Source organism: Tetrahymena thermophila (assembly GCF_000189635.1).
Source record: "Tetrahymena thermophila SB210 genomic scaffold scf_8254649, whole genome shotgun sequence".
Classification (NCBI taxonomy): Eukaryota; Ciliophora; class Oligohymenophorea; order Hymenostomatida; family Tetrahymenidae; genus Tetrahymena; species Tetrahymena thermophila.
The window spans coordinates 805,697-819,503 of record NW_002476417.1 but is presented as its reverse complement, the minus strand read 5'-3'; the positions used below and the strand labels follow the sequence as shown (position 1 = coordinate 819,503).

The following is a 13,807-nucleotide window of genomic DNA, read 5'->3' as shown; positions in this document are numbered from 1 at the left end:
CCCCAACCCCAACCCCAACCCCAACCCCAACCCCAACCCCAACCCCAACCCCAACCCCAACCCCAACCCCAACCCCAACCCCAACCCCAACCCCAACCCCAACCCCAACCCCAACCCCAACCCCAACCCCAACCCCAACCCCAACCCCAACCCCAACCCCAACCCCAACCCCAACCCCAACCCCAACCCCAACCCCAACCCCAACCCCAACCCCAACCCCAACCCCAACCCCAACCCCAACCCCCAACCCCAACCCCAACCCCAACCCCAACCCCAACCCCAACCCCAACCCCAACCCCAACCCCAACCCCAACCCCAACCCCAACCCCAACCCCAACCCCAACCCCAACCCCAACCCCAACCCCAACCCCAACCCCAACCCCAACCCCAACCCCAACCCCAACCCCAACCCCAGATTTACACAGAATTATAAATAGCTAAAATTATTTTGCTTAACTAATTTTTAAAATAATATAAAAAAATAAATATAAACCTTATTATTTAAACACATAATAGAAACACTAAGGCAAAATTTAAAGAAAAGTAATTATTGATTTTAAATAAAAATTTAATCTTTATTTTCTCTATGTTTCATCTATAAGAACTTATTTATCTTGATTTATTTTCTTTATTAAGAGTGTAAAAGATAATAATATTATTATTTTACAATTTCATTATATTATCAATAATACTATACTTTTCATTAATTGTTATCAAATATTGTCATTTATTCAATAATATTTTCAAGATATTTATCAGAATTGTTGAACAAATAAAAAAAATTTAATATAATAAAATAAAAAAATGAATATGTGAGAGAATATTGTTTTAAGAAAAATATATTATTTATTTTATTGAGATTGATTTTTTAGCTTTTTTATGATTAAAAAAATAATTGATAAGTCAAAGTGCATCAAGAATAAATTTTTGTTATTAAAAAATTAAATAAAATACTTACAAATTTATAACTTTGTTAATGATGAAAGTTAAATGTAAATTGGGATGTAATTTACTCTAACTAATTGTCTAGAATGTAATATTAACATATATCTTTTATAAATTAAATAAAATAAATAGATGGCTTTTAAAAAATACCTTAAAAAAGAAATTACATGATTTAATAATACGCATCATCTTATTTTAGATAATCAAGAAAAAACGAAAATTAAAAGTCTGGATATGTGACGAATTAACTTATCAATATTTTATAAAATTATGAAAATGCAAATATAATTTGTACATCCGAAATAACAAATTTTAAATAGATTTTGAAGAATTATTTAAAGACTAAAATAATAATAACAATAATAGAATAGTAAATAAGTAGTTAGTATATATTATAAAATTTACTATTATCATACATATTTTTATTTTATTTAACTGCTTCTCTTTATTACTTTTTTCAATTTTTTTATAAGTTGATTTTTTATTTCAATTTCCATTAACAACGAGACAAACTCCAACGAAAGCTGTGAGAGAACCTACAACAGCTCTCTGTGAAATAACTTCTCCTTGGTATTTACTTAAAGCTAAGGCAAATAATGGTGAAGTTGACATCAAAGTCTAAGCAATTTCAGCTCTTGTGTGCTAAAGAGAGAGTTATTAGAACCATAAACAAATAACTTATCCCAACAAAATACCAATAAGTAGCATAAAGTTTTGTTTTCTAGTTTATTGTGGAATATATATTTTTTCACGAGATGTTACTAAAAGTATTAAGACTGAGAATTGACCAGCTACTTAGCGAATAAATGAACTTGCAATAGGATTGAAGGAACCCGATGATAGGGCATCTCTTGACAAGACCATACCTAGAGCTTAGCAAAACATAGCTCCGACTGCATAGAGGTAACCTTTCATTTACAAATTATTAGCTTAGTTTGTGTCCTTTACAGATTCTAACACCACATTTTGATTATTTTCATAGTCAACTAGTTCGACAGATATTTCAGAATCTCTTCTTTTTTACTACTCATTTACTACAATAATTATACCTACAACGACTATAAATATACCAACCCATGCTAACCATCCAATAGAATCACCAAAATAGATGAAGGAAATAAGTCCTGTAAATGGTGAGGCTAAGGTTTCCATCAAGAGAGTTTTACGAGGCCCAATATTTTTAATAGCTCCAAAAAACAAAGAGTCTCCTAATCCAATTCCTAAAAATTAATAAAAACAAAATTTAGTCAAAATTAGACAAATATTAGGTCAATAAGACTTGAGTTTAATTCTTTTGAATAATAAAAGAGAGATTTAGTTTGAAATACTAGAAGACTTCTAATATATTAAAAATGAAAATCTAACAATAAATCGAACTAAATATTTAGCAAGATTAAAAGTGAATCAAAAAATGTATGTATGTTAATTTTAAGTTTATAAATTAGATAAAGCGTTAATTACCAACAACACCAGATAGTTAGAGCATAATCCAAAAATAGAAAGGAGTTGGTGGAAAAGATTGCTCCTAGAATGGTAAAACTATGGCAAAAATTAAAATAGCAGCAACTCCTGTTAAAAAGTTGAATAACATAGGAGAGCATGATACCAAATTATGTGAAAAAATATAATTGGCTAAAGCCCAAGTAGCAGCAGCACCAATACCAGCAAAGACACCTTCCATTTTTAATTTAATTTATAAAAAGATTAATTTGCCTTGTATTTGATTTGTTTTAATAACTTTTTTTAGTATTTGATCTTTTAGCTAATATTTCTTTACTTAAAAATATAAAGGTTAAGTAAATTTTCCTGCAAAAACACAAAATTAAGAAAAGAAAATATCATTTTGGTTGATCAATAATGAAGATTAAAATCTTAAAAAAATCAAATTATCATATTTTTAAAAACTTTATTTGTTAATTTTTCTTCTTTCTTACAAAATTAGATATCGCTGCTCAAAAAATAAACTTTACAACAATTTTTTATTTTGAATTCACTATTAATCAACTGAGTAGCTTATTTATGCTGGCCATTGAGCTTACATTGTTTTATGAATAAATCTATTTATTATACTTTATGCAAGCAAATACTTAATAGCTCATAGATTTAATTTTCTACAACTTTATCCTTCACTTTAACTAAAAAATAAATTCTAATCACAGATTCATTAAAATTATTTTTTGCCTTCAGTAAATAAGTAATACATTAATTTAAATAAAATTTTGACTTTCTATAACAATTGTTGACTGAAAGAATAAAATTCTGTTTAATTAAGCACAATACTTTTATTTTGTTATAAATAAAATTTAAACATAAAAATAAAAATTGTATATTTAAAACTTTAAATATAATTTGATATTTTAAACAAACTCATACATCATCATCAGAAATTTATAGAGAGATATGTTACTAACTTTATGGATATTATAACTTCATTATCTTATCTGATTTATATAATTCATTTTTAAATTTTTGGTATTTTTTTACTAAAATTAATATTTTTTCTTATATTTTCTTACATTGAATACTTGCTACTTACTCCATCCTATTTTTAGATTTGAAGAAATTTTTTGTAAATATTTGGAATTTCTTGAAAAATATTCATTATTTTATAATAATATGTTCTTAATTAATTCATAAGTAGATGTAAAATTAATAATTTGTAATACTCCAGCTTTGTTCTAATTATTAAAGGGAAAAGTTAAGTAATTTGATTGACTCTTAATACTAATTTTAGATGTTAAAAATGTGATAATCAAAATAATATTTATTTTACCCCTCCTCACTCATATGCATGTATGTTTTGATATTAAATTTTTACATTTCAATTCAATAGTATTTTTATGATTTATTTCAAAGCTAACATTTTAAAACTCCTATCATTTTTATATTTAATTTCTTTATCTAATCTGACATAACACTTTATAAAAAATTAAACTAACCACCAAGCTAAAATCTAAATTTTTTTTCTCTCAAAATTTAGTGAAAATAATAATCAGTATTTAAAATCATCTAACCTATTTTATTATATTTAAATTAAGATGAAAAATTTTTAAAGAAAAAACTTATTAACTGGTGTTTATAATGATAAAAAAATTATAAACCTATTTACTCAAGGCATATTTTACCTTTCTTTAACATCTAAAAAAGTAAAAAAGGAGAAAATTAAAACCTAAATAAATAAATATAATTTGCATTTTTATTATTTGATGAAATAAAATCTTAATCTAATTTGTTGAAACATGAAATATTATATTTCTAAAACTAAATGTATTAGATAAACAAACAAATATTTTAGTAATTAATTTATGTTAAAATTTATATATTTAATATTTATTTATAATAAGTTATTTTATTTTTAATTTTTTATTATTGATTGATTGATTCATTAATCACTTTGATTGTCCTTAAGTGATTAACTTTGATAGAGTTTCCTTTTTAATAATGTGAAAAAATAGAATTAACTTTTTTGTATTTAGAAATGATAAATTAATTTACTTAATTTTTTAAATTTAATATCTCTGCCATGTTTAATGAGTTCTTGATTGTAGGATTGCTGTAGAACAAATTAAATTATTATGCAAAGAACTGATCTAAGTTTTAGATTTCTGGAATCAAAGTGTTCTATTTAAAATTATTATTAAATAAAATTTATAACAAATAAAATAAATACCTTTTCTTTTAAACAAGAGAGTCTCTGGAATCCTGATCCTCCCATTGAGTTTAGGTTATCTCTTTATTCTGTATAACGAGCAGGTCTGAAACGACGAGTGCCCAAGTTTTCAATTATAGCATTTAATAATAGAGAGAAAGCTTATAAGGAAATAGCACTTGTGTTGTTGAAGAGAATGTCCATCAAAGCAGTAAAAATGACCTTCTTTTCATTGAGGTCAGATATATTTTTAATTAAATTAATTTCTTCTATTAAAATATTTATGACAGAGTCTTGTTGAACAGCATTGAAATCTACCAGGATTTGTTGGGTGGTGTACTTTTATATTAAATAGCTTATGAATACAATAAAGTTCTTAACGAAGATAGGCTTTGATCCTTTGCTCTTTGATGTAACTTGCTTGTTTTCTTTAGCAAGTTCAGAGTAGAAGTTAAGGCAAGTTTGAATGAAGAATTGTAACCATCCGCTTTGTCTTAATTCATCTAATTAGAATTGCTAGATGAAAATTCTAGCGAACTCGAAAAATTGAGTATCTTGCTTTAACTTCAAGAACTATTTTTTAAATTAATTAGAATTAATCAGAGAGTTTTGTTTAGAATTTATGTTTAAAATTTAATTATATTTTTAAAGACTTTAATAAGAAATTACCTAAACAAAGATTTATTCTAACTAGGTCTTGTAGGTGACAATTATGCTAGGAATTCTATAAATGTAAGATTGTATGTAGATAATGAAGGAAGGGAATATTGAGACATTATCTTAGGTCCAGTTGGTGGGATTGATGAGTGATTCGAAAATAATTTTAAAGTTGTTTTTGTCTATATTGTTGGTATTTCTAATAATGATAGAGTAAGTTTGCAATACGTAGTTGATTAAATCTGAAATAAACTATGATATAATCTTATCAAAGTATGGTGAAACAGTTTTTTCAAGCTAGATGTAACCTTAAGAATTTTAAGTAGAAGATAGATTCATTAAATTTGATACACATTCAAAAAGGATTGAAACTCTCTAGAAATCGTAACCCTCTGAGAGCATCTTTTAAAATTAATCATTAAACAAGCCAACAAATAAATCAAATTTTTCAAGAGATTTTTCTTTGAGCAAGTTGATGATATAAAATAAAGTTTTAAGAAGGTTTCCGTCAATTTCTTCTTGGCTTTGGCAACAAAGATAGAGATTCATGATAATTTCATTAATTTGTGGATAAACATTATCCTTGTTGAAGTAATTCTTAACATTAATGTAATTTTTTAAGTCGCCTTCTTTCAAATTAAGCAAGCCTTCAATTGTTATGGCAGCTAATCCTACTAAGGATTCTTGCTTAGATCTTAAAAAGAAAGAAACGATTCTAGCTAATTCTAAAATTTCATCCCTGTTAATAATATTTCTAAAGTAATAGAAAAATCTTAAATAATAGCAGACATGCAAGGTGTTGTATTATTGTTCTACTAACATGTTTTAGTTCTAGCTCAAAACACTAAACATCTAAATTTAAATTAAATTAAATATATTTTAGTTAAAATATTAAATTAATTTTTAATTAAATAAATAAATAAGTAAGTAAGTACTTTTCCAAGAGTAGGCTTGATAATATTTTCATAGATATATGTAACTAATTCAGCAGGGAGACATATTTCAGTAACACCTTCTTTATCTCTGTATGCCACTGTTGCGCCATCAATAATTAGATTTAATAAAATCACTTCTGTTTCAATATTAAACTATCCTGTGGAATCGAGGAGATTTTTATATTCTAATATGTAATTTTTTATTTATCCAACTAATTCATCACCGAAACCCTTGGCTATATTCTTGAGAAGGTCTACTGTTACAGATTTACGAGTGTTAATGTCGGAAAATTAGAAGAAAGATTCAAGGAAGCTTGTTGGTTCATCCTATTTGAAGAATTAACATTTATTGTTAAAAAAAGAAAAAAATATTTTTATAAAATTACTTCAAATTGAAGCTTTTCCATTTAACTGACTCCTAAGTTAGGAATGATAAGAGAAGTCATGATGTTATTCATATTTTACTTAAAGAAGCTTCCTAAATCTTGCCATAAAACTAGATTCTTAAAGTACTTAAGTGCATTAATAACAATCTTATCAAACTTTTGATCTTAATCTGTAATACTGCACATTGTCCAAATTTCACCTGCAAAATGTTCAATTAAATCTTAAAATTCTTCTCTATATCTAGTTGCATAAAGTAATACAGCTCTAAGACACTCACCCTTTGCTTTAAAGAGAGTAACATCGTGACCGCCCATAGTAGCAGGATCGACCTAAATATTATTGGTAAATTTAAATGAAAAATGAGCACAAAAACATTGATTGATTTATAATATTGCAAAATTTTACCTTAATCTAAATTGTCTTTGAGAGAAAACCCATCCAGTTGTTCAAATTATCTTCAAACTTAGGATGCAAATCCTAGTAATTTAAATTATAAAATATTTTCATAATGAACTTCAAAATCTTGACAGTGTTAAGAGTGTCGTGCTATTATTCTAAGCCTAACAAAACATTCTTTTTTTTAAATAAATAAAAATAATTATTTTATGAATTTTTTGATTTAATAGATACTTCTATCAGCTTATATAAGTGGTCATGGCAATTGTCACAAACTATAATAATTTCAGTAAACAATTCATCAGAACGCATGCTATATGAATATCTGTCAGTAATCTTATCTAAAACTTTTAATATTCTAATATTTTGTTCATTATTTTGCAGATTAAAGTCAATATAGCTCATAAGTTCTTGAATAAGAGTATTCCAACGATAGGGAAATTCTTTAGAAGCTAAAAAGAGAATTGCTTGTTCTACTTATTTGCTAATATTTTTATTTGTGCTCACGAAACACTAAATTATAGATTGCTTAACAGAAGATACAATTTCGCTGTATTATTAAACGAGGTAGTCATCAGCGTTCTAAAATAATTTTAAAATAAAAAATTTAGTTGCAAAATTTATCTATTAATTATTCAAGATAATATTTTGTAATAAATCTAAAAGCATGAGCTCTTCTTACCTTATATTCTTTGAACCAATGCTAGAATTAAACTGCTGCCAATAAACGAAGTTAATCCATGTTTCCCTAGTTTTAAAAGTAATCGAATAAAAGGATGGGATACTAAGGATTCTCTCTTAATTCCCTGAGCATTTGCTCTCCTTATTTGTTAGTTTATCCATTTTACGTTGCTGCTAAAGCATCATTTAATGTCTAAATCAAAGCTGTATTAATGAACATTGCTTGTTTCTTTCTATTTATCTATTGTGTTTACTTTAATAATTAGTTCTCTTAATTTATTTTTTTGCGTATTTTTCAAGATATATATCTTTTTATCTTTTTTATTTTAATTTTATAAATAACTCGATGCACACTTTTTAACAATAAGCATTCCTTTCTAGCTTGAATTATTAGCAAAAAATTTTCTAAATTTAATTTTTAATACAATTTAAAATACTAATTATTCCTTTCTCTGATCAAATTGAGCGCCATCTCTCTTCAAAAATATTCGTGTCTATCTCAAATTTATAATAAATAATTTATTAGCTCTATTAGAATTATTTAATTTTACTACCTTAACAAGCAAGAAAACATTTTTGAGACTAAATAATTTTAAAACATTTTTGCAATTTGGCTTAAATTATTGAAAATAAGGATTCAAAACATATTTAAAATAGTAAAAAATTGCATTAAATTAAAAAATTTATCAGCTCATAAAGAAATTTGTTTGTTATTATTTAGCTTAATAATTTTTTTGAGTAATTTAACCAGCTAAGAATCAAATTTTTAATAAAAACAAATTTATATATTTAATATATTTTTTTGTGTTTAATTTGTGTGAAATTTTATATAAATCGTCATGGGTGAAAAGAAGTACATTTTGGTTTTAGGTGGTTCCACTTTTATGGGTTTACAATTGCTTTAGAATCTATGTTCTAGCGAAAACGAAGACTACGAAGTTTATTACATAAATCGTGGTAAAAAATATTGGTAATTAGTCATAATTAGCAGAGCAGTTTTTATTTGCTTACTTTGCTTGATTAAGATTTTACTATCATAATCTAAATAAATCAAATAGGAATAATTAAGTTAAAAATATTAAAAATGCTCATCATATCTTCGGAAATAGAAAAGAAAAATAAGAATATAGAAAGCTTATTGAATATGAGAGTAAAAAGTTAGGAATTGATGGAAAAAAGAAATGGACAGCAGTTTTTGATTTTTGTGGCTTTAAATATTCAGAAGTGAAAGTAAACAAATAAACAAAAGATATTTAAAAAATCAATAATTAATATATTTTGAAATCGATATCTATATGGTTATATTTATTGTTTTTTTAAATTCATAGTCAGCTTATGAAGCCTTAAAGGGAAAATGCGAACTATATCTATTCATCTCTACTGATTCTATTTACGATGTCTGCGATAAATCAGTCAGGTAATTTGATTTATAAAATTATGTTTGTTTAATACAAGTATATATATTTAGCTAATTGTTTTCTATCAAAATATCTTTAACAATAATAATAATAATATATAGAATATTTCTTATTTCAAAAGAAAGTTCTATCTTTTACTTTAATTCTTATTTCTACTTTCAAAATTAATAAAGGAAAGAAGGATAACCAATTAAAGAAGAAATGGCATGTAGACCTAAAACTTTGACTAAATAGGCAGAATATAAAAAGGATGACGATTATGCACATGTAAGTTAGTTGTTTGAAGACATTTCATAATTGCTTTCTGTATTTATCTCATTTTAATTTTAACAAATAATAACTAGCATAAGCTAAAATGTGAGGAATTTTTATACAATTATGTAGAAAAAGAAGAATTACCATTTGTTATTTTAAGATTACCTGATGTCATAGGTCCATTTGATGACACTGGAAGATTTTGGGCTTACATGAAATGGATCACTGAATTCAATAAAAACACATTATACATGGTAATTCTAATATTAATTTATTAATTAGTAAGAATTAATGACGTTTTATTACTGCAAATATATAAAAGGACGATGAAGCTAATAACTTAAAAATGAGCTTTGTTTATAGTTAGGATGTTGCAGATATCTGTTTAAAACTTATAAATATGCCTAAAGATAATATACTACATAAGAGTTATAATATTGCATGTGAGGAAGTGATAACTTTAAAGTAAATGATAGAATAAATCGTAATTGTCTTTCATTTATTTGTAAAGATTGATAAATAAAATAAATTATTTTTAACTAATAGGCTAAAATTATGGATATAAAGTTGGTTAACATAAAGAATACAGATAATGCATCGAAGTTTTATCCATCTGTTGACTGTGGCCCTATTGATATCACGCTTGCTAAATAAATGCTAGGATGGAATCCTACACCATTAGTAAATAAATAATTATTTTTTAATTTTCATAAAATTTAAAAGGTGTTTTTTATCTAATTAAATTATTTTACATTTTTTAGGAAGAAGTATTGGAAAAAACAGTAACATTCTTTAAGCAAGCCAAGGGCAAATATAGAGAAGAAGAAAATTATGCAGAAAAGAAGCTATACAAAAAAATTAAGACAGATTGAAAAATGGTTCTATTCTATAAATAGTCAATATATTTATTTGATTTTGTGTTATTTTGTACTTAAAAAATTAATTCTGCCCTGCTTAACTTATTTATTTATTTTAAAATTTATTTTCTTCAAGATAAATATTTATGAAATCAATTTATTGAATAAAAAATAACACAAAGAAATTTTTATTTTTAGATTATTTGTCAGTTAAAAATATTGACCATAATAACAAATACTTCTATCAAATGATTAAAATTAAATTAAAACCTCTATTTTTAATATAAAAATAGCAATTTTTACTTAACTGATAAATTTAGTACTACTAATCTATTATTCCTACATTTATTACATTTTTATTGATACTTGTTACTTCCTTATTTTTCGATAATTAAAAATAAAAAAATTTTGTTTATTGAAATTTTATGAAAATTTAATTATTTTTTGATTTACAAATTATAATATCATTTGCCTAAATTTTATGTGTTTTTTTTAATTAAAAACTCACCGTTTATTTTAATTTTTTTTTGATAATAATTGTGGAATTTATATAACAATTGTTTAAAGTATCGGAATTCAATTGATTATAATTATATTTTTACAAATTTTAATAATAATGTAAGAATTTATAAGAATGTTAATTAGAAAAATAAATTATTATTAAAAATAATGAATTACAGACAGATGTATAAGTAAGATTAAAGAAGTAATCAATAAATATATTTTTTATAAAGAATAAATACAATTAATTGCAAATTAAAAATTTATAAATATTATTAATTTATTTATTTATGTGGTCCAAAACTAAAACTCATATATGATTATTTATTTGTTTATTTGTTTATTTTTTGTTTAGACTTATTTTCTTAATCCATTTTCATATTGGTTTATTATTTGAGTTTTACTAAATTTTTTATTTATTTATTATTTGGTTGGTGGTGTTCAAGAATTTTTGAAGGAAGTTAGTAGAAAACTTATTAAAATAATAATAATATAATTGTATTCGTTTGAATTAGGTAGTTTCCCCAGAAAAATCAGAAAATTTAAATATTATAATAGCTCTCCCACTATAAATCAGTTTATCATATTTTCTCTGCAAAAGGTCAATAAATAAATAAATCATGATCGAAAATTACTAAAATCCTTTCTTTATATTTTAAAGTAATTTTTGTTATTTTGCTCTTGATAGATGATTTGGTTCAATAAAGCGATTTGCATATTCCTAAGAAGTATTCGTATAAAGATAAAACAGTACTACAAGCTACAACAACTTTTGCGATTCTCGGTCTAGCACCTGCATATAATCCACTAACTCCGTCAGTTTGTACAATTTATCTCATAATTTATAAAGTTGAATCCTTTGAATACTTTTCATAAAGCTGTCTTTTAGTTTTGATAACATCTAAAGGAAGAGTAAGTAAGGCTGTTATACCACCTCCAACTGAACCTGCAATTATGTTGGTTATCAAAAACTTCCATCTGCAACTTATATTTGCAGGATGACTCTTGTGGTATTCTTAATGCTCCTCTGAATACTTGGACATTGCTTATGGATAATTACACCAAAATCCATGCAAAGAGTCACGAATATTTTCAGCAAGAACCCAATAAAGGGAACTAAATATGACGTCTCTTTATAAAGTAACAAAGTAAGCAGAAAAGACACGGTTACCAAGCTATAAACCTGTCTTTTTGGTGAAACCTATTTATGCCTACTGGACTGTACGCCAATATTCTAGAGGGAAAGTGAGAGTAGTTGTTAAAGAACGCGAGAAAACAGATGCCAAAAGAGGAAGATATATCTTGTGGTTTGTAATTCTATTTCTAATTTATTTAGTGGATGTTTCGTAGAAGTAAAAGTAAGTGACTGTGGATGCTGTTGAGGAGTATAAAGAGTATCTCAAGCCATTGTAAAATGTCTTGATGCCTTCCATTTTCCATATCTGTGCGATTCCACTAATAAGACTCTTTTTGTCCAAACAAAGACAACTCTTCACGTACGAATACTAAGGAGATTATTTAAATGGAGATTATGAGCATTAATTTAGATATTATTTTGATTATTTTTTTAATTTATTGTTCAAAGATGAACAAGAAATTGAAGGGGTAGTCAGCTAATTAGCTGTACTTAGTGGTTATTTGAATTGAACATTTTGTTTATTTTGTTATTATAAATTTGTAAATTGTATCACATTTAATTGTGGTCTGTTATGAATATGGCACTCTTAGCTTGATCCTTTCTGCTAACGCACTTTCAGAACATCGAGAGGATTAACTATGAGAGCAGATATCAGAGACGCTAGAGTTGAGGCAGGCAAAATATACATTGCCTTTCTGTCATCTTTTTAAAACATTGCTCCTTCGCTTCTATCGTTAAAACTATGCAAAATATTATTTAATTTTAGTGTTTGCAATATTTGCTCAAATCTAATCAAATAATGTTTGCTTATTTGTTTGTTTGTTTGTTTGTTTGTTTGTTTGTTTGTTTATTTGTGTGTTTGCTAGTTTTGATTACAAATCTCACAATTTACAATTTTTTTTGTCTCATTTATTTTATAAAAACAAACAGATTTCTTTTTCATAAATATACACTACTCGCTAGTTTTGCTTACAAATACATTTTTAAATCTTATGTTATAAAACAAAATTCTTTAAATATTCTTTCTTCACTATATATGATCATTAAACTTTATATTTTGCACCTTTTTGATCATTTAAGTAGTCACTTTGATATTCTACTTCATTCACTAGATTTTCTATCAATTTTCTTTTTATCCTAATATGTTAAATAGAAATTTCTCAAAATTTCAATTACTTTTCCTAAATTTCTTTTGCCAATCAAATTAATCTCTATATCTTCTATTTATTTTATTACAATTAATTAAGCTAAAAATATATATAGTCCTTAATTTTAATTTACAAGCATTTTTTAAATCTGATTATAACTAAATTAATATTAGATTTTAAATAAATAAATACAGGAAAATGTTTTTTATTTGATTTACAGCAAATTATTTTTCCTACTTGTAAAAGTCTAAAACAAAAAATAATTTAAAAATGCTACTTGTAGAAATAAATTTAATCTTAAATTATTTGAATTTATCAATCTATCAATTTATATAAAAATTAAATTAATTTTATTTAATTAAATAATATTTTTTTAAAATTAATTTTGTGATAATAATTATTTATTTAAATGCTAATCTATTTACTTTTTCTTGATAGCTTTTAAGATTAAAAAGCATTTGCATTGATTTATTTTAACAACTAATTTTTTTATTCAAAAAGTTCAATTTTTTGTCCAAAAAATATCTTAAACAAAATACTATGATTAAATTTTATATTTTAGTGAAATAAAATTGAAGAAGATTATTAACTTGAAGTCAATTAATTATAATTTTCTTTAAAATTAACAAATTTTAAAATAATACTCTCCCTAAATAAGATACTAAAATGCAAATTTATTTATCTTATTTTATAATTTTTTTGTTTAAATTAGAGTGTTTTTTTGAAAGATTATCAAATTTTAATAAATAAATTTAATTTTTTTAAGAATATTGAATTTTAACTCAAATCAAAATTGAAAATAAAAGATTGAAAATTATTTTTTTATTGTTTTCTGAACTT

At 24.7% G+C, this 13,807-nt stretch overlaps 4 protein-coding genes across 4 annotated transcripts; 1 reads left to right on the top strand and 3 right to left on the bottom strand. All coding sequences in view use genetic code 6, as the record gives it.

Annotated features, from left to right (window-relative positions):
• Positions 1-1,431: 1,431 nt before the first annotated feature.
• TTHERM_00276070 (integral membrane protein DUF6 containing protein) lies at positions 1,432-2,626 on the bottom strand (the record flags this gene model as incomplete). The annotated part of the gene is made up of 2 exons (XM_001016037.2): positions 1,432-2,165; positions 2,407-2,626. The coding sequence occupies 2 exons, from the start codon at positions 2,624-2,626 to the stop codon at positions 1,432-1,434; spliced, it is 954 nt and encodes a 317-aa protein (XP_001016037.2).
• A 1,708-nt stretch (positions 2,627-4,334) lies between these two features.
• On the bottom strand, positions 4,335-7,870 carry TTHERM_00276060 (CAS/CSE protein, carboxy-terminal protein; the record flags this gene model as incomplete). Its single annotated transcript, XM_001016036.3, has 9 exons — positions 4,335-4,376; positions 4,441-4,566; positions 4,616-5,167; positions 5,264-6,103; positions 6,187-6,513; positions 6,573-6,902; positions 6,979-7,146; positions 7,204-7,551; positions 7,652-7,870. 9 exons carry the CDS (start codon positions 7,868-7,870, stop codon positions 4,335-4,337), a joined length of 2,952 nt encoding a protein of 983 aa, XP_001016036.1.
• Positions 7,871-8,489: 619 nt separating this feature from the next.
• TTHERM_00276050 (NAD-dependent epimerase/dehydratase) lies at positions 8,490-10,195 on the top strand (the record flags this gene model as incomplete). Its single annotated transcript, XM_001016035.3, has 8 exons — positions 8,490-8,620; positions 8,709-8,880; positions 8,979-9,067; positions 9,242-9,335; positions 9,413-9,577; positions 9,646-9,807; positions 9,870-10,004; positions 10,085-10,195. The coding sequence occupies 8 exons, from the start codon at positions 8,490-8,492 to the stop codon at positions 10,193-10,195; spliced, it is 1,059 nt and encodes a 352-aa protein (XP_001016035.2).
• A 1,184-nt stretch (positions 10,196-11,379) lies between these two features.
• On the bottom strand, positions 11,380-12,534 carry TTHERM_00276040 (carrier protein; the record flags this gene model as incomplete). Its single annotated transcript, XM_001016034.3, has 1 exon — positions 11,380-12,534. One exon carries the CDS (start codon positions 12,532-12,534, stop codon positions 11,380-11,382), a length of 1,155 nt encoding a protein of 384 aa, XP_001016034.1.
• Between the last annotated feature and the right edge of the window lie 1,273 nt (positions 12,535-13,807).